This window comes from Eubalaena glacialis, chromosome 2, assembly GCF_028564815.1.
Source record: "Eubalaena glacialis isolate mEubGla1 chromosome 2, mEubGla1.1.hap2.+ XY, whole genome shotgun sequence".
NCBI classification, from domain to species: Eukaryota; Metazoa; Chordata; class Mammalia; order Artiodactyla; family Balaenidae; genus Eubalaena; species Eubalaena glacialis.
In genome coordinates, this window is record NC_083717.1 from 106,807,272 (window position 1) to 106,833,152 (window position 25,881).

General features: G+C 38.1%; 1 protein-coding gene across 2 annotated transcripts in view; it reads left to right on the top strand.

Moving 5' to 3' along the window:
• Positions 1–597: 597 nt before the first annotated feature.
• SPG11 (SPG11 vesicle trafficking associated, spatacsin) overlaps positions 598–25,881 on the top strand; it is a 76,637-nt gene continuing 51,353 nt past the window's right edge. For both annotated transcript variants that reach the window (XM_061180354.1, XM_061180355.1), the window contains exons 1-15: positions 598–839; positions 3,211–3,395; positions 4,267–4,491; positions 5,936–6,137; positions 10,767–10,904; positions 11,092–11,540; positions 12,619–12,764; positions 17,726–17,858; positions 19,645–19,800; positions 20,207–20,382; positions 22,051–22,227; positions 23,101–23,172; positions 23,462–23,589; positions 23,909–24,090; positions 24,827–25,040. In XM_061180354.1, coding sequence (XP_061036337.1) covers positions 610–839; positions 3,211–3,395; positions 4,267–4,491; positions 5,936–6,137; positions 10,767–10,904; positions 11,092–11,540; positions 12,619–12,764; positions 17,726–17,858; positions 19,645–19,800; positions 20,207–20,382; positions 22,051–22,227; positions 23,101–23,172; positions 23,462–23,589; positions 23,909–24,090; positions 24,827–25,040 — 2,813 coding nt within the window. In that variant the 5' untranslated portion in view covers positions 598–609. The remainder of the gene's footprint in view (positions 840–3,210; positions 3,396–4,266; positions 4,492–5,935; positions 6,138–10,766; positions 10,905–11,091; positions 11,541–12,618; positions 12,765–17,725; positions 17,859–19,644; positions 19,801–20,206; positions 20,383–22,050; positions 22,228–23,100; positions 23,173–23,461; positions 23,590–23,908; positions 24,091–24,826; positions 25,041–25,881) is intronic.

Consider the following 25,881-nt stretch of genomic DNA (forward strand, 5'->3'; position numbering starts at 1 on the left):
AAGGCACTGCTGTCCTTTAGGAGACCATTCCAAAATGCCTACTCCCCACCTCTTCTCGCCCCCTCTGCTGCCGATCTTGGATCATACCTCCCAGAGGAAAGAGGAGTAGGAAACAGGAACTCTACCACTTCCACCCACCCTATTCCCCTGGCTGTTACAACGGATATTATTTGATGTCAGCATCAAGTCAGCTTCCTCATCATGGATCTGGTCAAATACCAGGACATTGCACCACTCAGGGCCTGTAAGCAAAAATAACAGCCAAATAAAAGCAAAGAGTGGCAGGCACAGGCCTCCAATAGATAGAAGGCAGCAAGGGTAAGAAAGCAAAGGGTAATGCCACTGAGTGAGAACAGCTGCTACAGCCACCTTAGGCCGCTAATGGAGGCCCTCAACTCTCTCAGCAAACCGTGGGCTCGAAACAAAGGCAGATGCGGCTTTGCTGGAGTGGGTGGTGCGGAGAACGTAACCGGGCAGACTACGTCACCGGGCAGACTACGTCAGCGTATCTCTCCCCGCGGGAGTCACGAGGCCGAGGGCGGGTCGGCTACACAGCGCACGCGCAGGACGCAGCGGGCCGTACGGACCGGAAGGACCGGTGCGAGCGGGATGGCTGCAGACAAGGGGGCTGGAAGTGCTGAAGCCGTGGAACGGGTTCTCCCCGTGTTGTTGGTGCCGGTCCCCGCCGAGGCAACAGGGCGGCTGGGATCCCGGGCGCAGTTGCACAGGGAGCAGGAGGTTCTGGGGAGCCTGACGGCTGCAGGCAGCCTTCACGTGCTTCCCTTGGCGCCCGGCGGCCGGGGCGGGGGCGGCTGCCGCCTGGAAGGCCGTTTTCGGCAGTAAGTGCTGTGGCCGGGCTTGGCCTTGTGGAGGGAGTCCGCAGCCTTAGCTTGGCTGGCGCCTCTGCTCCCCTCCTACCTTGGAGGTAGCGGGAGAGGGATGACGGTGGAGGGCAACGCCTCAGAGGCAGGCCCTGTTCCTTCTCGGAACATTTTCCTCGGTTTGTCGCGTCCCTGCACCCATTCTTTCCCGTTCCGGGTGGGTGGAGACAGTATCCAGATCCTCTCCGGACGTGGAGAACCTGTAATGAATCCTAGCTTGGACGCTTTTTTAATTCATTTAACGCAGGTTGATTAATCGTCACTGTGCCGTGCCCCACGCCCATTTTCTTCAGTTAAATCTGTTAAAGATGCCAGCTGAGGGGCATCATCTCTCATTTGAATCATCCTGTTACCTTTTCCTTATCTCTGATACAAGTAGCTGTTTCATTCACATTTGGGCTTCCCCTCCCCTCCACCCCCTTTCAAGGACAGAGCCTACTTTTTCTACTCTCTTATTCATGTAGTCACTCAACAAATATTTATTATGCGCTTTCTGTTCGTTACCTAGGAGCAGTGCCTAGAAGGTTTAATGAGACAGTTCTTACATGTGAGGTTGTATGGTTGGGAAGACAGAAAAGAAACAATTTCAATCATGTATTACTTTCTACATATGTAACTCTTACAGTTTACATCATTAAGTTTGAGAGTGACTTCCGACACTTTGGACTCTTTCATAACAAAACATTTTAGAAATGTTACGATTTTGAGTAGCCACAGAGAAGTTCTGGAATCTCCAGGTCCTGTAAAAGTGCCTCACAGTAGAGATTCGTTTGTTCAATCACTGAATGTTTTAACCTGTTTTATGTTTGTCTTCTTTATTCCTGATCTCTAGTTGCTAGGGAAAGGAATCTCTCCTTACCACAAGTTAGTTGATTGAACAGTATTAAGTACCTATGAACACAGCCATGTAAGGAAAGGAATGAGGCAGAGAGAGAACCTCACAGAAGATAAGCAGAACAGACATAAAATAATGGGGGCTTTTGTAAGCTATTGCATGAAATTAGTGGGAGAGGATCAAGAAGGGCTACTTTTTAGTTTTTTTAGTTGAATTGAATTAATTCAATTAAAATAATTCGTAGGGTAAAAATAAGGACAAGCTTATAGTGTACAAAATTTGCTTCCTCCTTTTCTCAAAGTATGTATGGTCCTTTGTATATTGTTGAAATCACTGTACATTCTATATTATATTCACTGAAAATTCTCTTACCACGTGGCAGTATAGTCCCATGTGCTAATGATGTTACTGGTTTCACAGTATTCAGCCTTTTAAATATATCTTAATTTGTTTAACCTTTTCCATATTTGACATCAGATTTCAGTGTGAACAGTCAGGAATTGGCTGTTTATGAAACATCATTCTAGGTATAAAGACAGAGATATAAAATGTCAATGTTTTTTTCTAATAATAACATAGTAGCACCAAGTCCATTGTTTTTAGATATAAAACTTACTACTTCTGTAGAAAAAAGCTTTTTTTAAAAGATGAAACTTTATCAGCATGGTAACCTCATCTCATTCCATTGCACTGTTTTCAGAATTGGGGCTCTTTTTTTTCTCTTTTAATGTAACTTAATTTTATTATTTAATTTGAAGCTGTAGCATCATTAGCCTCTTTCCATCCTTGTTAGTCATGTTGGTATGTTGACTTTACACTGCTTTAAATATTCTATAACTGCACTTAAAATTGAAAATTTAGTTCCTCAGTTGCACTACCCACATTTCAGGTGCTCAGTAGCCACATGAGGTTGTTGGCTACTGTATTGGACTTTGCAGGTGTGTAGAACACTTGCATCTCATGGAAAGTTCCATTGGACAGAGCTATTTTATAATATGCCACTTTAGAGTCTTCTAAGTCTATAAATGCAAATAATCAGTTTCTTTTTTTTAAGTTATTGAAAGCATTTATGTTAGCAAAACGTATTTTGTTAATTGTGAAGACCATCTCTTATAAATTATAGACATATTTGGTTGTTGAAACATATCCTTGATCATGACAGTTCCTTTATACATAGCATCAGTCCAGATTTAGGATGAAGGAAAAAAACAGCCACCATTTCTTGCTCTTTGCCCCCTTTTCACGAATGACTCCTATATTCTTGTGTTGCCCTGAAGGGGGCTGAGGGGAAAGAAGTGAGGAAGGGGAAGGAGATGGGGGAAGGGGCTGGAAGTTCTAGAGCAGTTTACATTCCCTTAGGTTGTATATAGAAGTAATGCTATTAGGTGAACCAAAGAGTTGTTCTCTACTTTTTCTGTCCTTCTACCTTCACCATTGTGGGTAAGTATTATTGTGGATATAGAATATAATAAATAGTCTAAACTTTTTCCTTAGGTTTGTATGGGAGGACTCTCATAACGGTGGGACACCAACAGACAAGCCCAGACTGCTTGCTCTTAGTGAAAATAATGAACTGCTCATCTGTGAATTTAATTTGAAAGATGGAAGATGTGATGCAACCATTTCATATAGCTGTACTGAGGAGACATTGCAAAAGCTCATTGAAGATCAAATTATCAGTAAGTATTTGCAGGTGGTCTTTTAGCATGTTTGAATTTGTGTATTACTATGTAATTTTATGTATTTCAGGAAAAGTTCTTATAGAGGTGAAGTCAGGGAGGGATATTTGCCCTGTCCAGTATAGTGAGCACTAGCCACGTGAGGCTATTAAGCCCTTAATGTGGTTAATATGAATTAATATGTCCTTTAAATGTCAAATATTGATACATTCCAGATTTGAAGACTTGGTACTAAAAAAGTAAAATATCTCACGAATAGTTTTTGTATTACATGTTGATAATGATATTTTGAATATGAGGTAAATAATATATAATAAAATTAGTTTCACCTGTTTTCTTTTTTCAGTGCAGCTACTAGAAAATTTAAAATTCCATGTGTGGCTCACTTTTGTGACTGACATTATATTTCTATTGGATAATGTGCTGATCTAGACTGGTTACAGACCTGTTTGCTATGTCCCATCCTGAGGGCTGCAGGGAGCAGAAATCAAAGCACTCAGGCTTCTATCTTTAAGGCAGTTGCATTCTCGCTACCCTGATTATAAGGTTCCTTCTTTTCCTTTTAAAAAAAAGAGTCTGTGATTATTCTTGTTGGGTTTCATGGGTAAGTAGGCTTTTTTGATCATCTTCTGGTGTGTTGTCACACTCTGGCTGTAAACAGAAGGCATAGAGACATTGTAGGCCATCTTTATTCAGTTCCTTACTTACCTTCCACTTGCTTAGGTGAGTTTGACCAATAATTGTCTAGAGTTGGACTAAGTTAAATGCTGTTTTTTTTGTTTTACCTGTTTGTGTTATGTTAACAGAATCAAATTTACCAGTTGTAAAATTGTGACCAGCGAGTTTGACATAATATCCTTTTGTTTTATAGGTATTTCCTTATTATCTTTGAGAATTCTGTCATTTCACAGTAACACATCATTATTGTTCATCAATGAATATATCGTCCTGCACATTATATTTCCTGAAAGAGATGCTGAGATTAGGGTACTCAACTGTTTCACATTATCCTTGCCTGCACAGGCAGTGGACAGGATTATTGACACACAGCTCTGCAGAGGAATTCTTTTTGTTTTGAGTCGTTTAGGCTGGATCTGTATCCTTGTTGGTAAAGATGTTGATGTGTGGGGGAGGAGAATACGTAGAAAAATGAGCCTTTTTATAGGCTTTTAGTTTTAGGTACTGGGCTGTAGGTAGAAAGATTAATTTTTCAGTAAAACTTTCAGGGAAAAAGATCTTCATGAACTTAAAATACTCAACTACATTGCTTTATATTCCATTCAAATATTTTTCAGTTTATAAATCAATCATGTTGGCCAACTTATTTATGTTGTTTTTAAATTGTATATGTTCTGCATTACCCATTTATTTAAAATATACTTATTAAATATCTACTTTGTGCTTGTTCCAGGAGAGATTTAGATGACTGCTTATGATATGATACACACATTTTCATGTATGATTATAACCTATCTCTTATCATCTCTGATGATGATTCCATCATATTAGGGAATCAGATGGTTTGTATAACTGTTTGAAATTTGTTGTTGGAAAACTATCACAGATTTTTTGTCTTTAGCAGATTCATAGGTCACCAGCAAAATTATTTTGAAGATTATTTGAAGAACGACCCGTTATGTGTTTTTGGAACTTTCATTTCTGCATTAAAGGAGTAATTTTTCTATTTTACATGTATCATAGCCTGTGTTAAAATTTATTTTGTAAAAAATGTTATAGAATATTGGATTAACTTCATTTTTGCTGCCAGGTTACAGAACTGAGCTGTCCGATGTGGTAGGCAGTAAGCATATGTGGCTGTTGAACACTTGAAATTTTTTGGCTAGTGTGACTGAGGAACTGAATTCTTAATTGTATTTAATTACTTTAGATTTAAAGTCTGATACTTGATTCAGTTATTGGAGAACTTTTGAGTATGTTTGAAACAACTCTGGCTGTTCCAAGTTCTTAAATATAAATTTTTGAAGTCTAAATACAGACCAGATATTTCCAATGAAAATTTAATTGTCCAAATTGAGATGTGCTATAAGTATAAAATAACTAGGTTTGAACACTTAGGTGAAAAAAGATGTAAAATATCTCAATTTTTTTGTATTGATTACATACAGAGATAATATTTTGGATATACTAGGTTAAATGAAATATATTCTTAAAATTAGGTTCACTGGTTTCTTTTTACTTTTTTAATAAGGCTGCTAGAAAATTTACAGTGACAAATGTGCCTCGCATTGTTTCTTTTGGACAGCACTGTTGTAGAACACTAGTGGAAGATATTGTTTTTTCAGGGCCTGGCACAGAGTGGAGATTCAGCAAGTATTGTTGAGTGAACTCTCTATCAGGTTGTTTATGGGTCCCCAACTTCATAGTCACCTGGTTAATATGATGGGATTTTTAGTGTCCGTCTTCCTTCTATTATTATTCCTACAAGGTTGGAGCAGTGAAGTCTATAACTCTATTTCGTCCTGTGTTTTAAATGGTTAGGCATACTTAAGACTGACATTTTCTTTAACTCTAACTCGAAGACATTTTTGACACTGTGGATGGTAGACATGTAGCTCATGTGGATTTAGCACTTCCTCAAGAAGATATGTATAATGAGCAGCAACAAGAGCCAGCCAAGAGTTCTTCCTTTACTTCATTGAAAGTGTCTCAAGACCTAGATGTTGTAGTGATTGTCAGCTCCTCCAACACTGCAATTGCTCTTAACTTAAATTTGTATTTCAGGTATGTAGATTACTTCCTTCTCTGATTTCAGGTAAATAATTAGAGCCATAAGAGGTTAAAAATGTACTTGTTAGCTTCTTTTTTTTTCTTTTAACCAGTTTTCTTCCTCTATTTGCTTGATCACGTTCTAGCTACTACCTAATGAGCTTGTTACTATATAAAAATATGTACAAGTGACCACTGGCTACCTTTTTATTTCTGGATACATATCCAAGTTTGATTTTGATTTATATTTATTATTATATATGGCTTATATCATCATACGTAAAAAGTAACCAAGCACAATTTTAAAAGCCCTTAGCTATTATACATTATCTACTCACTTCTTCTCAACATTAGAGTAGAAGAAAAATGGGATTTACCCTGTGTTAGAATTGTATGTTATGTGGGTTAGGGTCCTGACTGCCTAGGGGATCACTTTTCACTTAAGGACTTTGACAAGATGTATTAACTGTGCTTTCTCCATTTTAGGATTTCCTCAGGTGTTTCCCTTGGAGGGCCCACACACTTCCTAAATATATTAGTGAAAATTGAGTATTTCTTTGTGTAGCTTTTTGATTTAGAAATTCTAATTGCTTCCAATTTTATAATGTTTGAAAGGAATATGTGTGTATGCATACACACACACACACACAGCACCCTGTTTATTGAAACTTGCAAGTAGGGTAATCCACATTTATGACTTTCAGTATTAAGGGACATTTCAAACCATTAGGATTTTTGGTCCTAACTTAATATGAATGAAATAAACATATCCTTGAGAAATTGGGAATGTACTTTGATGGGTTTATTGCTCATTGTTTGGAGTACAAAAAAGGGTTAATTTCATCTTCACATATCAGCCAGAACTTCTTACTACTGTGATTTTTTCATTTGTTTTCAATGGCCTTTTAATACTTTTTTTTTTTTAATCTTTGAGCAGGGATGATTATGACATTTTCAGACTGTGTGCTTGTGTATCAGTAGGCCATTTTCACTGACTGAAATATATCCTGTATGTGTAGAGTTACCTTCTAATCAACTTCCTTGGAAAATAATTTGACAGGTGAGGGGGGAAGGAAAGCCCACTCAGCTACTCTGATCCTTGAGTGTAGGGTTCTGTTCCTCTGGATGTTTTGGCAGCACCCCAAGAGAAGAACACTGAAGTGGGCACCAGGCACATTCCTTTGAACAAATTTCATTGAACTCAGCCACTGTAACATCAGCCAGTGAAGAGCTGCTGTTCTGTTCCCTATAGTCAATTTAGGGATCTGTCCTGTCCAACTAAATGAGTGATCTCTATTTGTTAATTATTTACATGAGTGCTCTTTAATTAGTATAATTTCTTTTTCTTTTTTTAATTTTTATTTATTTATTTATTTTTTTAATGCTATTCTTGTCTGCTTACATTCTTTTTATGTATGTATGTATGTATGTGTGTATGGCTGTGTTGGGTCTTCGTTTCTGTGCGAGGGCTTTCTCTAGTTGTGGCAAGCGGGGGCCACTCTTCATCGCGGTGCGGGGGCCACTCTTCCTCGCGGTGCGCGGGCCTCTCACCTTCGCGGCCTCTCGTTACCGAGCACAGGCTCCAGACGCGCAGGCTCAGTAATTGTGGCTCACGGGCCGAGTTGCTCCGCGGCATGTGGGATCTTCCCAGACCAGGGCTCGAACCCTCGTCCCTTGCATTGGCAGGCAGATTCTCAACCACTGCGCCACCAGGGAAGCCCTAGTATAATTTCTTGAGGAAGTTGACTGCATGTTTATTTTCTGAGTGTACTCTGAAATCTAACAGTGTTTTTTACCATTCCTGCCTCCTGACCCTAGTTGTTCTTTCCTGCCATACAGAAAGTCAGCCACCCCTTTTCATTTTATCAAGTCCTATTCATGCTTTGAGATCCACCTCTTTCATGAAGTCACTCCTTACTAAAATCCCTTCCACTTGTAAATTTCTACTCATTTTATAATTTTTCTCTCCTTTGAACTTCTGTAGCACTTTTGCTTTGAACTACAGTTTAGCACTTAATTGTGTATACTCTTGTATTATTTCTCTAATTTTTTTGTGTTGCCTACAGAGTTTGTAAGCTCCATGTAAGCTCCTCATGGTTTGTTCATTCAATTCACTGTCAATGACTTTTTCTTCCAGTTTACCTTAGCTGTCCATTCCCATAGTCATACCCAGGGCTTTGTCATTATATGACACGGCTCCTCCCCCAAATCCCTCTTCTACACATCCTAGTCTGAGCACAACTTGCCAAACTGTACAGCTTGCTTACTCAAGTACCCCCACTTCTCTCATCTGACCTCACTGGAATTTCTAATATGCTGACTTCACAAGTGAAGACAGGAGCCCCCTCTGTCTTCACTGCCCTCCCTTTACAGCACAGATTCTATGACCTGTCATTTCAGTCACTTTCTTGAATGAGCCCTAAACTCTTGCTCCTGCCCTGTGGTAGCACTTGATCTTTTTTTTTTATTCTGTCTTCTCATTCCCTGCACTCAAGTAAACTGAGCACTTGTGAGAAAACCACAGAGGAAAATTGATACCACTATAAGTTCACATTCAGTGCCTTCTGTGGTCTCTCATGTTGCCTGGAAATTTTACAATGATTTTTCATGAGTCCATTCTTTACAACAATGTTTTAAACCTCCATTTTCCTCAAACCTTTATTCATCTCTTTACCCCCAACTGTTCTTGGATGACTTTACCTCCAACTTTATAAAGGAAGTAGAACCCATCTAATGGGAGCTCCTTCAGTTTCTCACATTAAATTGCAAACCCACTTTCCTGCACTCGTCTTCTCCATCTTGCATCCTGTTACAATGGAGGGATTCCCTCCTCCTATGAAGGCCAGTCCTTCTGTGTGTACTCTGGACCCCATTCCTTCCCTCCTTCTCAGGGACCGTTTTCTGTTTCCTCTCTTTTCTAGATCTCTAGCCTCTTTTAAGTATTAGATCCACATCCAGCTAATCACCAGGTCCTAGCCATTCTAGCTCCTGAGTGTGTCTTGAATCTGCCCACTTGTCTTAACTCCTCTGTCATCATTATGATCTATTCCGCTGTCATCACTTACCTGAACTAGCTTACCAGCCTCGTAATTGGTCTCCCCATATCTGTTCTTCCCCCCTCAAATCCATCGTCTACGGAGTAGCCAGAGTGGTGGTGTTACAATGCATGTCTTATCAGAGTATAGCCAGGTATGAACGTCTGGGGCAGGGTATGTATCTTTTGTTGGTGCAGGAACTACCTTCTCCATGGATCATATTTTCTCACTGTCACCCTGCCTTCTCTAACATCATCTCCTTGACAAATGTATATCAAGCTGTTACCTTCAAATTGTTGAAAGGGTTAATAATTTAAGTGTTCAGGGGGTCTACATGCATCCCATTCTCCCCACAGCTACTCCTCTGTGTCTGATCATATGGCTTCTCTGCGTAAAACCCTTATTTAGCTTCTTCCCGCCCCCCGCCCCCGACCCCAAGATAGAAGCTAAGAATCCTTAGTAGCCCATAAAACCTGACCCCATCTGGCTCTTGCCAAGCTCTCCAGCCTCATCTCACACCACCTTGCTTCTCATTCACTATACTTTAACCACTGTAGCCTTCTTTGTCCTTCTGCAATGTGACAGCCCTCTTTCCACATACACTCTCCATCCACACCTGCACTCATACTTTGCTTTCCTAGCTTTTATGTGTTCCCCGGGTCTCAGCCTAAGTCTTAATTTTTTTATGTATTCCCCAGGTCTCAGCCTAAGTCTTAATTTGTGGTGGCGGTATGGTGACTGATTAAAAACCTGGGCTTATGGTCACATTCACCTGGTTCAAATCCAGCTCCACTGTTTGAGCCTTACTTTCTGTATCTACAAAACTGGCTTCTATTTACCTCATAGGGTTGTTGAAAGGCTCAAATACCTTAGTTTAGGTAAAGTTTTTAGCACAACATCTACAATGTAGCAGATAATCCATGCTTTTATCTACATAAAGCTAACTTTCCTTAAGGGTCAAATTTTTTTTAATTGACATAAACATTATATTAGTTTCAAATACACAACATATATATATGTATATTGTGAAATGATCACCACAATCAATCTAGTTGACATCTATCTTCACACATAGTTACAAGTGGGTCAAATTTTTAAGGCTGACTTTATCAATCTGCCTTAAGCAATGGAGGTAAGGAGTCTGGGTAAAGGAAACTTATTGTCTATACTCTTTCTACTCTGTAACACCTCCACCCCATACCTCCTTCCATTTTTTTTTTAATATATATTTATTTATTTCATTTTTGGCTGCGTTTGGGCCTTAGTTGCAGCGTGCAGGCTTCTCTCTAGTTGTGGCGCACAGGCTCCAGCGCACATAGGCTCTGTAGTTGTGGTGCGCAGGCTCCAGAGCGCATGGGCTCTGTAGTTGCAGCACGCAGGCTCTCTAGTTGTGGCGTGCGGGCTTAGTCGCCCCGCAGTATGTGGGATCTTAGTTCCCTGACCAGGGATCAAACCCGCATCCCCTGCATTGGAAGGTGGATTCTTAACCACTGGACCACCAGGGAAGTTCCCCCCTTCCCCCGCCCTTCCATTTTAAACAGGAGCAATAATAACACAGATTTTGTTTGATCATCATTTTTTTACCATGACTATTGTTTTTAAAACATAGGCAATACCCAGGACACCTACTATGTGAAAGAACACTAGAAGACATTCCTATTGAAGGCCCTAAGGGGATAGATGAAGATGATCCTGTTAATTCTGACTACAACATGAAACTGACCAAGTTTTCCTTCCAAGTTGATCGGTACAGAAACCTCCTTTTTGGATTTACTTTATTATTTCCATTTTTTGTCATGCTGATACTGTACCTTTTCACTAAAAGTCTTTACAGAGGTAGACACTTTTATTTTCCTAAGTGCATCTTTGCTTGGTTTAGTGCTTTACTTTGTGCCTTTCACTGTCACAGATGTAAGTTCTGCCCTATCTTCCAGGTCTTGGAAAGCCCAGCTGTCATCACTGAATGAAACAATGAAGAACTCCAAGCTGGAAGGTACCTGTTGTGCTCCGTGGTTCCAGGATATTTTGCATTTGGAGCCCGCTGAATCTGGTAACCACAGTACCAGTGTGCCAAACTGGGCCTTCACTCCACAGGATGTAATGTGCAGCCAGTATAGTTTTCCACAGAAAGGTCCTGCCAAGACCAGTGATTCAGGAAGATCATGGAAAAGAATACACATCAGTGAACAGGAGGAACCCCTTGAGCTTACATGTATGTCTGTGACAGGCTTCACTGCGCTGTTTACTTGGGCAGTTGAAAGGACGGGCTGTACCATTGTCCTGTGGGATTTGGAGACCCAGAGCATGCAGTGTTTTTCGCTGGGCAAGAAGTGTATTCCTGTAGACAGTGGTGGAGACCAGCAACTGTGCCTTGTTTTGACAGGTGAGAATGTCTTGTATCAGGTTGAAATCCATGCTGAGAGGTGCTCTCTTATCTATTTTACTTCTGCTGCCCAGGTGGTGGTGGTGGTGCCTACTCCTCTAAGCCTAGGCTTTGATGGAGAAAATTTGGTGTTACTCTCAGTAATGTTGTCTCATGTGTTTGATTTTTAATTAAGGTTATTTCTGCTCAGCTAAATGCTAGGACTGAGTCAGGAAGAGTTTAAGAGTAAGAAAGGTTGGTTTTAACCCAGCGAGTCGTTCATGGGACTTCAGTCTGTACAGGCAAAGGTTGCAAGCTGTTAGCTCGTGGGCCATGCATGAACTCAGATTCATTTTGTTTGGCCTACACTACCTAGGTTTTTTAAAAAATATTTTATTTATTATAAACATGTAAAATTAGAGGGTTTCACACGAAATCTGGAATTTCAGTTGTTACTGAAAAATTAAAAGATCTGCCACACTGCCCCTCATCCCTCATAGTAATTTATGGATTGGAGCCAAATTTCAGTGCTCTTAGATGGGTTAGTTTCTTTCAGGTTAGGTTTTCTTGCATTTCTTCTCCCCACCTGTTTGGTCCCATAGGCATTTGGGTTTGGTGTGTCAGATATACATTGATTCAGCATTTATGCCATAACCTCCTATAAAGCTACTGAGTGTTCTCATTGAACTAACCATGTGTTTCTTCTTCAGTATCTCAGTTTTGGTAATCATGTATTTCTTTGTGTCAGGAGCATGCTATTAATTGTTTTATTTTAGTAAACCAGAAATGTGACATCTCGGTAAATAGTTAAAGGTTCCAGGTATTGATTGTGCAATATAGTACAACGTAGAAAAGGGAGGTTCAATGTTATATCATAGGATGCATTGTTCTTATGAGAATTTGTCTTGCAGTTACTGTTTTAAAAAATAACATTCTTTGAAAAATCATGATGAATTTATTACTTCAGGTCATTAGTTACTAGTACCCAATAAATCTATTTGTAATTACAATGCTGAAGTATTGAGTAATTAGAAATTCCTGTCATAATCCTAAAACCTAACTCCTAATAATTTATTAAAGCTAACTTTTTTTCTTATAGAAGGTGGACTCTCTCTGATTTTGTTTGGTTTGACTCAAGAGGAATTTTTAAATAGGCTAATGATCCATGGAAGTGCCAGCACTGTGGACTCTCTTTGCCATCTCAATGGTTGGGGGAGGTGCTCCATTCCCATACATGCACTAGAGGTAACAGAATTAAATGTCTGTAGAACTTTGCTTGGTTATTTTCTGTCATCTACCCTTATTTGACTAACAATTTCGGAGATTAATTTAACCTAGCAGCAAAGGATCTGTAGCCTCTACCCATCCATTTGGTTAGTTTTGGCTGTTTTTTTACCCTAATTTTGCTTAGCAGTTTACCCTTTTTGGCTTTAAAAGATAAAAGATTATAATAAACACTATTTAAGAAAGAAAAAGTTACGAGAGTTGGAGGCAACAATAAGCTGATGAGAATAAATGAAGTGGAAACAAGCTATGGAAAGCTCGAGCAGGAGTGATCTCTTATTCCTACTCTATAGCCCCTAATCCTCTAATTCAGCTGTGGTAGTGACATACCTGAATTTATGTAGCATTTTATAGTTCACAAACACTCTTTTTTATGAATTCTCTAAATTGTGCTAAAATAACCACATGCGACGGGTTGGGTAGTTTTTATTCATTTCATTTTACAGATGAAAAACGTAAGGCTCAGAAGGGTTGAGTGAGTGGCCCATAGCCATACTAATAAGGCAGGGTCTAGAATCAAAATCAGGGCACTTTCTACTGTACCACACAGCCCAGCAAGGTCGAAAACTGGAAGTTAATAATGTTATGTACCAGACTGTTTTTTTAGTGGCAGCTTTATTGAGATATAATTCACATACCATAAAATTCACCTATCTAATGTACAATTCAGTGGGTTTTAGTATATTCAGAGTTATACAACCATCCTGTGTAATTCCAGAACATTTTCGTCACCCCAAAGAGAAACAGCATACCCATTAGCAGTCACTCCCAATTCCTCACAAACCCTAATTTCCAAACACTTAATCTCGTTTCTGTCTCTGGATTTGCCTATTCTGACAATTTCATATAAATGGAATTATAAAAAATGTGGCCTTTCATGACTGGCTTCTTTCATTTGGCATGTTTTCAAGGCTCATCCATGTCGCATGTGTCAGTACTTCATTCGTTTTTATGGCTGAATAACATTCCATTATGTGGATAAAGCAGATATTTTTTATCCATTCATCAGTCGATGGACATTTAGGTGGTTTTTCCTTTTTGGCTATTAAGAATTATCCTGCGATGAAAGGTGGTGTACTAGTTTTTGTGTCGTCATGTGTGTTTATTTCTCTTCCACCTGGCAGTGGAATTATGAAGTCATTTAACTTTCTGAAGAACCACCAAACTGTTTTCACAGTTTCACAGTTTCACAGTGGTTACACTATATTACGTTCCCACCAGCAATGTATGGGAGTTCCTGTAGCTCTCCATTCTCACCAAAACTTGTTATTGTCCAATTTTTTATTATCATAGCCATCCTACTAGCTGTGAGGTCAAAGTGAAGTGGTATCTTGTTGTGGTTTTGACTTGCATTTCCTAATGACTAATGTGTTGAACATGTTTTCAAATGCTTATTGGCCATGTGTGTGTCTCTTTGGAGAAATGTCTACTTAAATCCTTTGTTCATTTTGTAATTGAGTTATTTGTTTTTTTTTTGAATTCTAAGAGTTCTTTCTATATTCTAGACCTTTATGAGATATATGATTTGTAAATATTTTCTCCTGTTTTATGGGTTGTCTTTTCACCTTCTTGATGGTGTCCTTTGAAACACAAAAGTTTTTAATTTTGATGAAGTTAGTTTACCTTTTTTTTTGTTTTTTTGGATTTTTTTTTTTGTTTTTTTGGTCACTTGGGCTTTTGGTGTCATATCTAAGGAACCAGTGCCTATTCTGAGGTCATGAAGATTTACTCTTATAAGAGTTTTATAGTTTTAGTTCTTACGTTTAGGTCTTTGATGCATTTTGATTAATTTTTGTGTACGGTCAGTGGAAGGGACCCAGCCTCATTCTTTTGCATGTGGATATTCAATAGTCCAGCACCATTTGTTGAAAAACTTACCTTTATATACTACAAAATATTTATTGTAGAAAATTTGAGAATGGGAGAAAAAAGAAAATTAGTCTCTTATAAATCTGTTATTCAGAAGGAATAGTGTTTACTCTTAGGTTATTTCCTATAGTTATTTTTCCTAAATATTAATGTTAATAGTCAGATGCTAGCTCATTAATTTTCTTATCTATAGATAAATATTGTTTATTATTTCCATTTTATAGGTGAGGGAACACAGAGAGGTTGTGAATTCTAATACAGATATACTTGGACACTAAGCAGTTGCACCAGGGTTTGACCCCAGGCAGTGTGACTGTAAAGCCTCTGTCTTTATACATAGTGTGTCCATGTAGTGAGTTTAATTAGGATGATGTGGTATTACAGCATTGTTTTGGCCTTAGTCTCCCCCCCACATACAAACGAGTGAATTTGTTGAGACTCAGGTATAGCCTAGTAAGTACTCAGTTTCATAAATGTTCCATGTGTGTGAAAATTGAATGTGCATTTTCCAGTTGTCACAATGGTACTTCAATCAGAAGTAGTTAGAATTTTCATACTTTCCTCAGTTTCTCTTAACCTCTCTTAACTCATGTCTTTGAATAATTCCTTTATATCACTCTTTATAAATTTATTTATTTATTTATTTTTGCTGTGTTGGGTCTTCGTTTTCTGTGCGAGGGCTTTCTCCAGTTGCGGCGAGCAGGGGCCACTTTTCATCGCGGTGCGCGGGCCTCTCACTATCGCGGCCTCTGTTGTTGCGGAGCACAGGCTCCAGACGCGCAGGCTCAGTAGTTGTGGCTCACGGGCCCAGTTGCTCCGCGGCATGTGGGATCTTCCCAGACCAGGGCTCGAACCCGTGTCCCCTGCATTGGCAGGCAGACTGTCAACCACTGCGCCACCAGGGAAGCCCCCCTTTATATCACTCTTTCAGCTCGTTACTTCTCTTTTCAGCTATATCTAATCTGGTATTAAATACATCCACTAAGTATCTAGTTTCAATTTTTATTTTTTTTATTTCTAGAATTACTATTTGGTCATTTTTTTTAAATGTGTTATTTTGAAAATTTTCAAATTTATAGAAAAATTATAAAAATAGTAAAATGAGCATCCATTTACCTCTTTCCCATTTACCGACTGTTAACATTTTGCCACATTTGTTTTGACTGTATGTGTACTTCTTATTTTTGCTGAACTATTTGAAAGTTGCAAACTTAATAACTTTTCATTCTAAGTACTTTAACATATATCTCCTAAGAGCAATAATGTTCTTATTTAACCATACATAATATAGTTTTTCCGTTCACTACCTAGTGCAAAGGCATGGTTTGTTTATGGTCTCCCTCTGGTGGAGTAATTTTTCTAGTTCATCTTCTCTTGGAGATTGTCACTGTGCATAGACCCTAGGTTTATCCTCTCTTTTCTTCCTTCACACATAACTTTCACCAGTACCTCTCACCTGGCCTGCCTGGCCTAGCACCCAGAACTTCAGCCCGTTGATTCTCAGTGTGGTCCCCAGACCAGCAGCATCACCATCTCCTGCAGATTTATTAGAAATGTAAATTTTCAGGCCCCACCCCAGACTTAGGGAATCAGAATCTCTGGGGAAAGGGCTCAGCAATCCACATTTTAACAAGCTCTCCAGGTGATTCTTAGGCACAGTGCTTTAGGCTAGGCATGGGAAAGTTTTTCTGTCAAGGACCAGAGAATAAATATTTTAGGCTTTCCAGGAAGATTTCTGTTACAAACACTCAGATATGTCATTATAGCCATTGACAATAGGTAAATGAATGGATGTGGCCATGTTCCCATAAAACTTCATTTACAAAGACAGACAGGACTTGAATTTGGTTGGTGGGCCCTGTTTTTCAGCCCCTGCTTTATTTAGGCCATCAGAGATTTGTTTGTACTCTCTGAGGATTTTTCTCTTTCTTTCCAGTTCAACTGAGCATTTAAAGGTATATTTTATAAACACACACACATAATTGACCCGTGAACAACATGGGTTTGAGCTGCGCAGGTCTGCTTGTATGATGACTTTTTTCAATAGTGAGTACTACAGTACTGCACAATCCAAGGTTGGTTGAATACATGGATGTGGAACCTCTGATTCAGAGTGATGACTGTAGAGTTATACATGGGTTTTCCACTGCACGGGAGGGTCAGCGTCCCTAACTCCTGAGTTGTTCAAGGGTCAACTGTATATATATTTTTAAATCTGTGATTTTTACGTGTTCTTTATAGAAAACTTTCCTCAGATGCCTACTTTAGAAATGGGAGTCTGTATTTAGCCTGCTTTTTCAGTTTAACTTTGTATCGTACTGCTTTAACATTTTAATTCAAATAGACGATAACTGTGAGGGTGATCCCTGAGTACCTAGCTTTGAATGGTGTTAGAATTACAGAATGGTAGAGCTAAAGCAGAACTGATGTTCAGAAAGGTTACAGAGACTTGCCCCAAGTCACATGGTCATTGTCAGAATCCTCACTAGAACTCAGGTACTCTTGCAAGATAAAGATAGCCTTGTGGGGACTTCCCTGGTGGTCCAGTGGTAAGGAACCTGCCTTCCAATGCAGAGGGCGCAGATTCGATCCCTGATCAGGGAACTAAGATCCCACATGCTGCGGGGCAACTAAGCCCGCACGCCACAACTACTGAGCTCACGTGCCTCAACTAGAGAGCCTGCATGCCACAAACTACAGAGCCCACGTGCTCTGGAACCCGCACACCACAACTACAGAGCCCACGCGCCCTGGAGCCTGCACACCACAACTAGAGAGAGAAAACCCACATGCCCCAACTAGAGAGAAGCCTGTGCGCTGCAACGAAGAGCCTGTGCGCCGCGATGAAAGATCCTGCATGCCTCAATGAAGATCCCGCGTGCTGCAACTAAAGACCTGACGCAGCCAAAAATAAATAAATAAATAAAAATCTTTAAAAAAAAAAAGATAGCCTGTGTCTCTTTGTGTTAGTACATTAAGTTGTAAAGTTTAAAAAATCTGTATCCCAATTTTTTTTCCTATTGTAATTTTTTTCTGATTTTCTCTCACCTCAGGCAGGAATAGAAAATCGTCAGCTGGACACAGTAGATTTCTTTTTGAAGAGCAAGGAAAATCTTTTGAGTCCATCCTCAAAATCTTCTGTACCTGATCAGTTTGATCACTTTCCATCCCATTTATATTTAAAACGTAAGTAGAGACTTCTACATTTGTATTTATCATTTTTCCTTTTTAATCACTTTCAAATTATTGTTGTGTTTTCTGATGACTTATTTATTTGCCAGGAGTCAGTCATAACATTTTATTTACTTTCTGGAATCTTGAGATAGTTGTGAGAATCTATAAATGTTCTTATCATATGTTGGGTGTTATTATTCATATCCTGTACTGTGCTTTGTATTTTTGGTATGTAAAGAAGAGATGATCTTTCAAATTCAAGAGAATTTTATTCAAAAGAGAATAAAATTCATTTGCACAAATTTCCCACTCTTGGCAATTGTCTGAGATATTGATGTATAGTGGCAGTGCAGCTGGCTGAATTGGGGACTGGGACTTGTTATAAGACTTTTCAGCCTGACTTTTAATGAACGGGAGCTCTACTTTTCTTCTTGGACCAGGTAGTCATGTAAATCCTCTCTTTAGAGGGACAGGGTAATAAAGTGTGTTTTCTCTTGTACATAAAGTTTTATAGTCTTTTTTTTTTTCACTTGATAATATGTTACAGACATCTTTCTTGATAATGATAGATATACCTATTATTTATGGTGGCATAGAATTTCATTGTATGGGCTGTACCATAATTTATCCAACCAAACTCCTATTACACATTTAGGTTGATTCTAATTTTTACTATTATTGGCAATGTGCTATAAATGCTGTGTGTTTGTATAATTTCACATATGTACAATTATTGGGATTAATTTCTAGATGTGGAATTCACAGGTCAAAGAGATACACAATTTACATTCTTAAATTTTTTTGTAAATTATCCTCCAGAAAAGTTTCACCAATTTGTACTCTTAAGTGGAGAAAATGACAACCTACTTTTTCTATCAATTTAACGTTAGTCCTTACTGACAATGTGGATTAGAAATTTTCTTTTTAAAAACATTCTCTTTTGTTTTGCGTGCAGAGTTTGGTGTCCTCCCTCTTGAATTGCTAACTTTTTAATGCTCCATTGTTTTTTTTAAGTCTGCTTGAATTTATAGAGAAAGGCCTGGTTTGTGGTATTGAGGGGGACTCCATCAACGATTATATGGTCATTACTCACTTCTGCTGTTGGGTGGTCAGTGATTACTCCTTACTCCACTCTCAGGTGCACTGCTTTTCCTTAAAGGGTGGGGATGGATCTGGAAACAAGAAGCATAGGACTAACTTTACCTGCTTTCTCAGGGTAAAATCCATGTTTCCCATCATTCTCACACAGGTGCAATTCTAGAGGTGGGGCCAATGCTAAGATAAACAGGAATCATTTTATTTATTTGCAGCTGGCAAATAGGGGATTCAGGGGCCTTGCTTTCACCTGTGTGTTTAAGAGAATGGTTTTGGAATCAGACAGGCTTAAATTCAAATTTTGTGCCACTTACTTTCAAATTAGCTTGGACAAGTTATTTATCCGCTCTAAACCTCAGTTTCCTCATCTGTCGAAAGGGGGCTATAATGCCTACCTCTCAGGTTGTTAAATGGAATAAATGAGATAGCATTTATAAAACACCAAGTACAGTATTTAAAATATAGTAGTTGGTCAGCAAAATCGTAGTTACTAGTAGTACCAGTAAATGATGACTAGTAGTAAGTAGAGTAACTAAAGTTTGCAACTAATGAGACTTCATGAAAGTTTTTTGAGCTTTTTGAGAATAAGACATCAGTCTTTGTCTTATGTTTTAAGATATTGCAGCATGGTATTTCTGGATAGGTTAATTTTACTGGGAGTATCCTGGTGTTCTTCATGTTCCTTTCTTTGGTTTTTCCTCAGATGTGGAAGAGCTGACACCAGCATTGGATTTACTTTGCTCAGCAATTAGAGAAAATGATTCTGAAACCCAGAGCAAACACTTTTCAGAACAATTGCTTAATCTTACACTGTCTTTCCTTAACAAACAAATAAAGGAGCTTTTTATTCACAATGAAGGTAAGAACAGCAGCAAAGAAGGGGATAATTAGCCCATTCTTATGTCAGGACAGAGATATAAGTGCTCCTATTGCGTGAGAGAGCATAAGCTGGGGAGTGCCATTTGCTTAGGTTGGGTAAAGTCAGTGTGTAACTGAGTGAGTGAATTGGGTTTTAATACTGGGAAATTTGGCAGAAAGAACTAATCATTGTGAAGAGGGTGAAAAGGGTTATATTAAAACATGGACGTACTTGTAAATAGGAGAAAGCTCAGAGATTTTTTTGACATGAAAACGCTGAGTTTGAATTTTCCCATTTTGTAAACTTCTTTATAATTATAATAGCTCATGGTTTATTCTGTCTGTGCGCACGCACACACACACACACATTTATGTACATGAAATTGGCACATTGGTGTTTTCCATAGGGCTAGATGAACATCTACAGAAAGCAGTGAACATTTTGACCAGCTACATTAATGAACTTCGAACCTTCATGATAAAGTTTCCTTGGAAGCTAACAGATGCTATAGATGAATATGATGTAAATGAAAATGTCCCCAAAGTAAAGGAGAGCAATATATGGGAGAAGCTCAGCATTGAGGTAAATATGAGTAATTATCACTTCTTTTATTTGCCAGATTTAGAGGATCTGAGAAAACAATAGAAGAAACAGAATTTAGAATCTGTACACTTGTGATTCAGGATCTTTGGCAAGGGTTTTAGGTTTTATAGATTTTTGGATCTCTGGGCACAACTTCAAATTTATGTCTACAAGTTTCATTTATTTAATTCAGAACACAGATAGGCTCCCTCTTTATGCCAGATCTGCCCATTTGGATCCAGGGACAAACACCCAACCCCAAACTCATTGTGAACTGTCACTCCTTCAATGTCTAGGACCTGGCACTTTGGACTTATGCATTCTGCCTGACCCTTGAATAAATCAAATTGCTGCTGTTGATTCTATCTTAGGAAAATTTTATTTTATGACATTATTGCTTAGAAGTATATTCGAGTCCTATCTCAGATTCTAGTTAAGATATTTTGTAAATTAAGTTTCCTGTATTTATCAACTTGCCTTTCTTCTTATAGTATAAGTTAATACAGCCAAACTCTGATGCTTTTTTCTGACTAGGGACTGGAAGAATTCCTCTAACCTCTTGGAGAGTGTTGGCATTGGAAAGACAAAGGCCAGAATAGCTTAACCCAGAGGATCAGAATTGATAGGGTTTGAAAGTTGATACGGTTGAGATGCTGCCAGGTTCACAAGACTGCTCTTCTTGGGGTGGAAGGGTAGGGAAGGACCTGCTGTGACTGCATTTTCTGTCTCTTAATCATTCTCTAGCCAAAAATTACTTGATTTTCCTTCCACTCTTTTGGGCGTCTCTCTTCCCGTCTCCTTCGCAGGTTTCATTTCCTGTTTTCCTCTCTTTTAATGTGCTTCATGGCTTCATCCGTGGTCTTCTGCTCTTTTTACTCATAATCATTGATTTCTAATTTTGGGGGAGGTCACAGTCCACTTTGATGAAAGCTGTGGATGCTGTCTCCAAAAACATGCATATGAATGCATGTTCTTTTTAAAATACATGTATCTTCCTAAAATATATATATGATTATATCACCCTTGCTTTTAAGATCCTTCAGTGGCTCTGCACAAGTTTCAGGATAAAATCCATCTCACACACACAATGCCCTTTATGATGGAGCCTTTGCTTTTCTTTCAAGTCTCGCCTGCTACTCTCTTCAGCTTTTTATTCAGTTATATTAAGTAATTTGGAGTTCTCTGAATGCTTGATACTGTTTCTTGCCTTTATGCCTCTGCATATAATATTCTCTCTTTTTTGGAACACATGTTCTTTTTTCAATAAACGTATGTAACACATACTTGTCTTTAAAACTTTTACTTCATCAGTCATCTCTACTAGGAAACCTTTTCTTTTTTTTTTCATCTCTCTTATTTAGATGTTCCTTTTCTGGACCCTCCTCTCTGGAACCCTGGGATACCTATATCATCACCCTTATCATACAGTACTATAATCAGTGCTTTATTTGCATTTCTTCTACTAGTCTAAAACCTCCTAGAGAGCAGAGTCCATCTTTTGGTCAATTCATGTCCCCTGTGCAAAGCCCCAAATCTAGTAGAAGGTTTTCAGTAAAAGTCCCTTATTGAGGTACTCAGTAAATGTATAAGTCCCATGTTGATAATCATAATAAGGTAATAAAAAGGAACTCAAAAAGCAAATATTTTTCTTCTTTCCATCTTTCCTAGGAAGTTATTGCCAATGCCATTTTAAACAACAAAATACCAGAGGCACAAACTTTCTTCAGGATTAACAGTCATTCTGCTCAAAGACTCGAGGAGTTGATTAGAATAGGCCTAGATTTGGTCTTTGACAATTTGAAAAAGAATAATATAAAGGAAGCCTCTGAGCTTTTGAAGAATATGGTAAGTGGCATAATCTGTTTGATCATAAAATCTCTAATGTAAGAGAAGTTCTCTTATGTATTTAATATAATTTCTGGTTGATATAAAAATTGATTTGTATTCACAGATGTGTCACAAACTAAGAAATTTGTGTAACTTTTACTAGGAAATTATGACAGTAATACTGGGAAACATTCTTTGGTACTAAGAACTTTCTTGAAGAGATTTTTGATTGGAATTTCCATCATTTGTTCTCTGTTAGATTTGGTACTTTGGTTAGAAGGAGACAGTGTTTCTCATAAAAGGTTTCACACATGTCAGAGCATGCACAGGACCTCATTATTTGTTGGGGGACATGCTTTATTGTTTATGTGGCCTCTTATATCTCCATTTGAACTTTCCAGTGGCTTTTACCTTTGCTTTGTGTTCCATGGTTTTACTTCATTTGAGAAGGGAATGTCCTAGAGGTGGGGTTCTTGGACTAAGCTGAGATCTGGGCCTCATCTGCGTGGTTGAGGTCTTGCCCACGGTAACTTTCTGGAAGTTCAGAGGAGTGAAACTATGTAAAGGTTTTTATTTACACAAACTTTTGTCTTTAAGTGAATCATCATAGCAGATAGCTGTAGTTTTGATACTATGGTCGCCTGGCATTACCCTAAATTGTTCTATGTGCTGCCTTTCTTCTGGCAAACAAAGTGCCGTAAGGACTTTAGGGATAGGCAGTAAATATGCATGATAAATGTAGAAAATGAATGTTTACAAGAGCTGAAAAGTTGTGGAATTCTAACAAGGCATATGTCTATAATAGAGTACTTCTGTATTTAACATATATTTATGTTCAAAATAGCTCCATTACAAAATGTAAGTTTTCTTGATTTTCTGTGTTTACTTCAGGGCTTTAACGTAAAAGACCAGTTGCTCAAGATATGTTTCTATACAACTGATAAAAACATACGGGACTTTTTGGTAGGTAAAGGTGAGACTAAATAGTTTACATTTTCTAGTAAATGTTGGTGAAACTTCAAAACGAATTATTTTAATATTCAACTAATGCCCAGTAAGTAAAAGTATGACAATTCTTTTGTCTTTTTAAATGATCATTTTGCATTTGTGGTAAAGGAAAATTTGTGCACATACATACATTGCCTCAAAAATTCAAAACACAATTCTTAAATGATATTTAATATCATGACGTTTGTTTTGCAAATGTTCTTGATTTTTGTGAGGTCACTGCTTTAATTACTTTTTATTCAAGGTTGAAATTTTAAAAGAAAAAAATTATTTTTCTGAAGAAGAAAAAAGAACTATAGACTTCGTGCATCAAGTTGAGAAGTTTTATTCAGGACATTTCCAAGAAAATATGCAGATCCAGTCTTTTCCCAGGTAGTCTCATTAGCCCCCTTTTTATAACATGAAAAGAATATTGTAGACAAAGCTTAGCTTATAATTGTTAGCATGGACTTCTTATGTGGAACTGAGCTTACATTCCTTATGAAGATAAAACTTGTATCATCTAGAAGGGACTTAGGAATTCCCTGTCATTTCAGTATGTGCATAATCAGATATATATTTTTAAGATAATAAATACAAAATTAAGAGTATTGAGTTTTGTGTTCCCCAAAAGAGTAGAACTTCTTGAGCAGAGAAAAAGGAATGATGCTTTTTCCTCCAAAATTAAAAAAATTTCATATCACTCTTTTAGGTATTTGATAAAGGAACAAGATTTTTTCAAGCACAAGTCTGTTTTGGACTCATTCCTGAAATATGATCATAAAGATACAGATAAACTTAACAAGCAAGATCACAGAATTGTGTTAACTTGGGCTCAGTGGTGGAATCAACTAACACAAGAATCCATCCTTCTCCCCAGGATAAGTCCAGAAGGCAAGTGTGAAAGAGCCTAAAATCTGAACATAGTGAATGAGGATTAAATTAGGCATTGGTATTTGAATATTTTGGTGTGTCCTCATTTTAGAATTCCTTTTGGGGAAAAAATATATTCAGTTACTTTAAAATGTAAGTCATTACATTGAGCCCTTTTTCTTATCTTGAGGTTTTTGTAAGGGATTTATAATGTGATAGTGAAAGAGAAAAGTCACGTGGTTCAGTGAATTGAGATTTCAAGGCTAAGAGCTCTCTTTCCAGCCTCAGAGTGACATTCTTTGTTTTTCCAAATAGTCTTTGGTTTCTTCTTATTTAAACTGAGGATCTGTATCATACCAGGGCTCTGGGGAAAAACTAACACTGGCAAACAGTGGTAATTGATAGGGTGTCAAATTCGTGTTTATTATTACAGCCAGAGTTTTTATTTATATTAAGGACAAGAAAAGGGAAAAAGAGGGCTGAAAAGGTAAATGAAACACACAGATAATTCCCAAGTTTCATTTAACCACTGTAGTAATGAGAAGAAACATTTAGCTCTTCCTCCAGCTGATATATCGATTATAAAATGAACAACACCACAAAAGAGGAAAATAGTAAAAGAAGCAGAGGGCCTGAATAATTCATCTGTTAATATAAATATTTGTCCAGATCATCATATTTATTCAATTAGTGTTGAGTTTTGTGTCAGTAATCATCATTCATTGCTATTTTAAAATGTATTTTGTTCTTAATGTAGAGTACAAATCATATTCTCCCGAAGCCCTCTGGAGATACCTCACAGCTCGCCATGATTGGTTCAACATTATCTTGTGGATTGGAGAATTTCAGACCCGGAATAGTTATGCCTCACTTCAGCAGAACAAATGGCCCCCTCTGACTGTTGACGTTGTTGATCAGAATACCCTCTGCAACATCTACATGAGGAATGAAATTTTAGATACGCTGGCCAGGTACTGTAAACTGTGGGGATGTGTAAAAGGAAGAACAATAAAATACAGTGGTGCAACTTTTCCTTTGAAGTGCCATAAATCCAATGCAACATTGTTTCATAATATTGATATTTTAAAATTGAAAGGGCATTATTGTATATTGAGGTTTTAAAATCACATGCATTTAACATTAGGTAGTGAATAGGCCCTCAAATTCTAGATGAAGGTTCTTCCCAAAACACTGTATATGCTTTGGTGTAGAAATGGTAAGCTATCCATGGGGCTACAAGGACCAAGTGACAAGAGCTGAGATGAGGATACCTTAGTATCCTGTAATGTTTCCCACTGTTCTCAGTACTATCACTGCACCCGTACGCCATGTATGGCCTTTAACTAAAGAGGACTGCTCAATTAAGAAAACAGTGAGGGGAAGTATCTCTTGAAGTGATAACTGAAGACTTTAAACTTTTAATTCATTTCTAAAAATAATTGTTAGCTTGAACCATGTGAACTTGCCGTTTGTAGAGGTCAAAAATGGTTGAACATCAGCAATTTCATAGAGCTCACCCTATCTCCCTAAGCTGTCAAAATAATATGAGACTTAACATATTTGTTAATTTTTAAGTTTCTTAAAATTATTTCCCATGTATTCTTTTATATTTATACTTACTGGGGAAGTATAGCTGTACTGTCCTACCCAACTTAAAGATGTGGAGAGGGAGATCTAAAGAAGTTAAGAGCTTTGCCTAACCCAGTTACTTACAGGCTTCAATCATTTTACCCCTGACTTTCTAGTCACTGTTCTTTTCATTGCACTAAATCCTTTTCTTCTTGTTTGCTAAAAGTAGACTTTTGTATAACT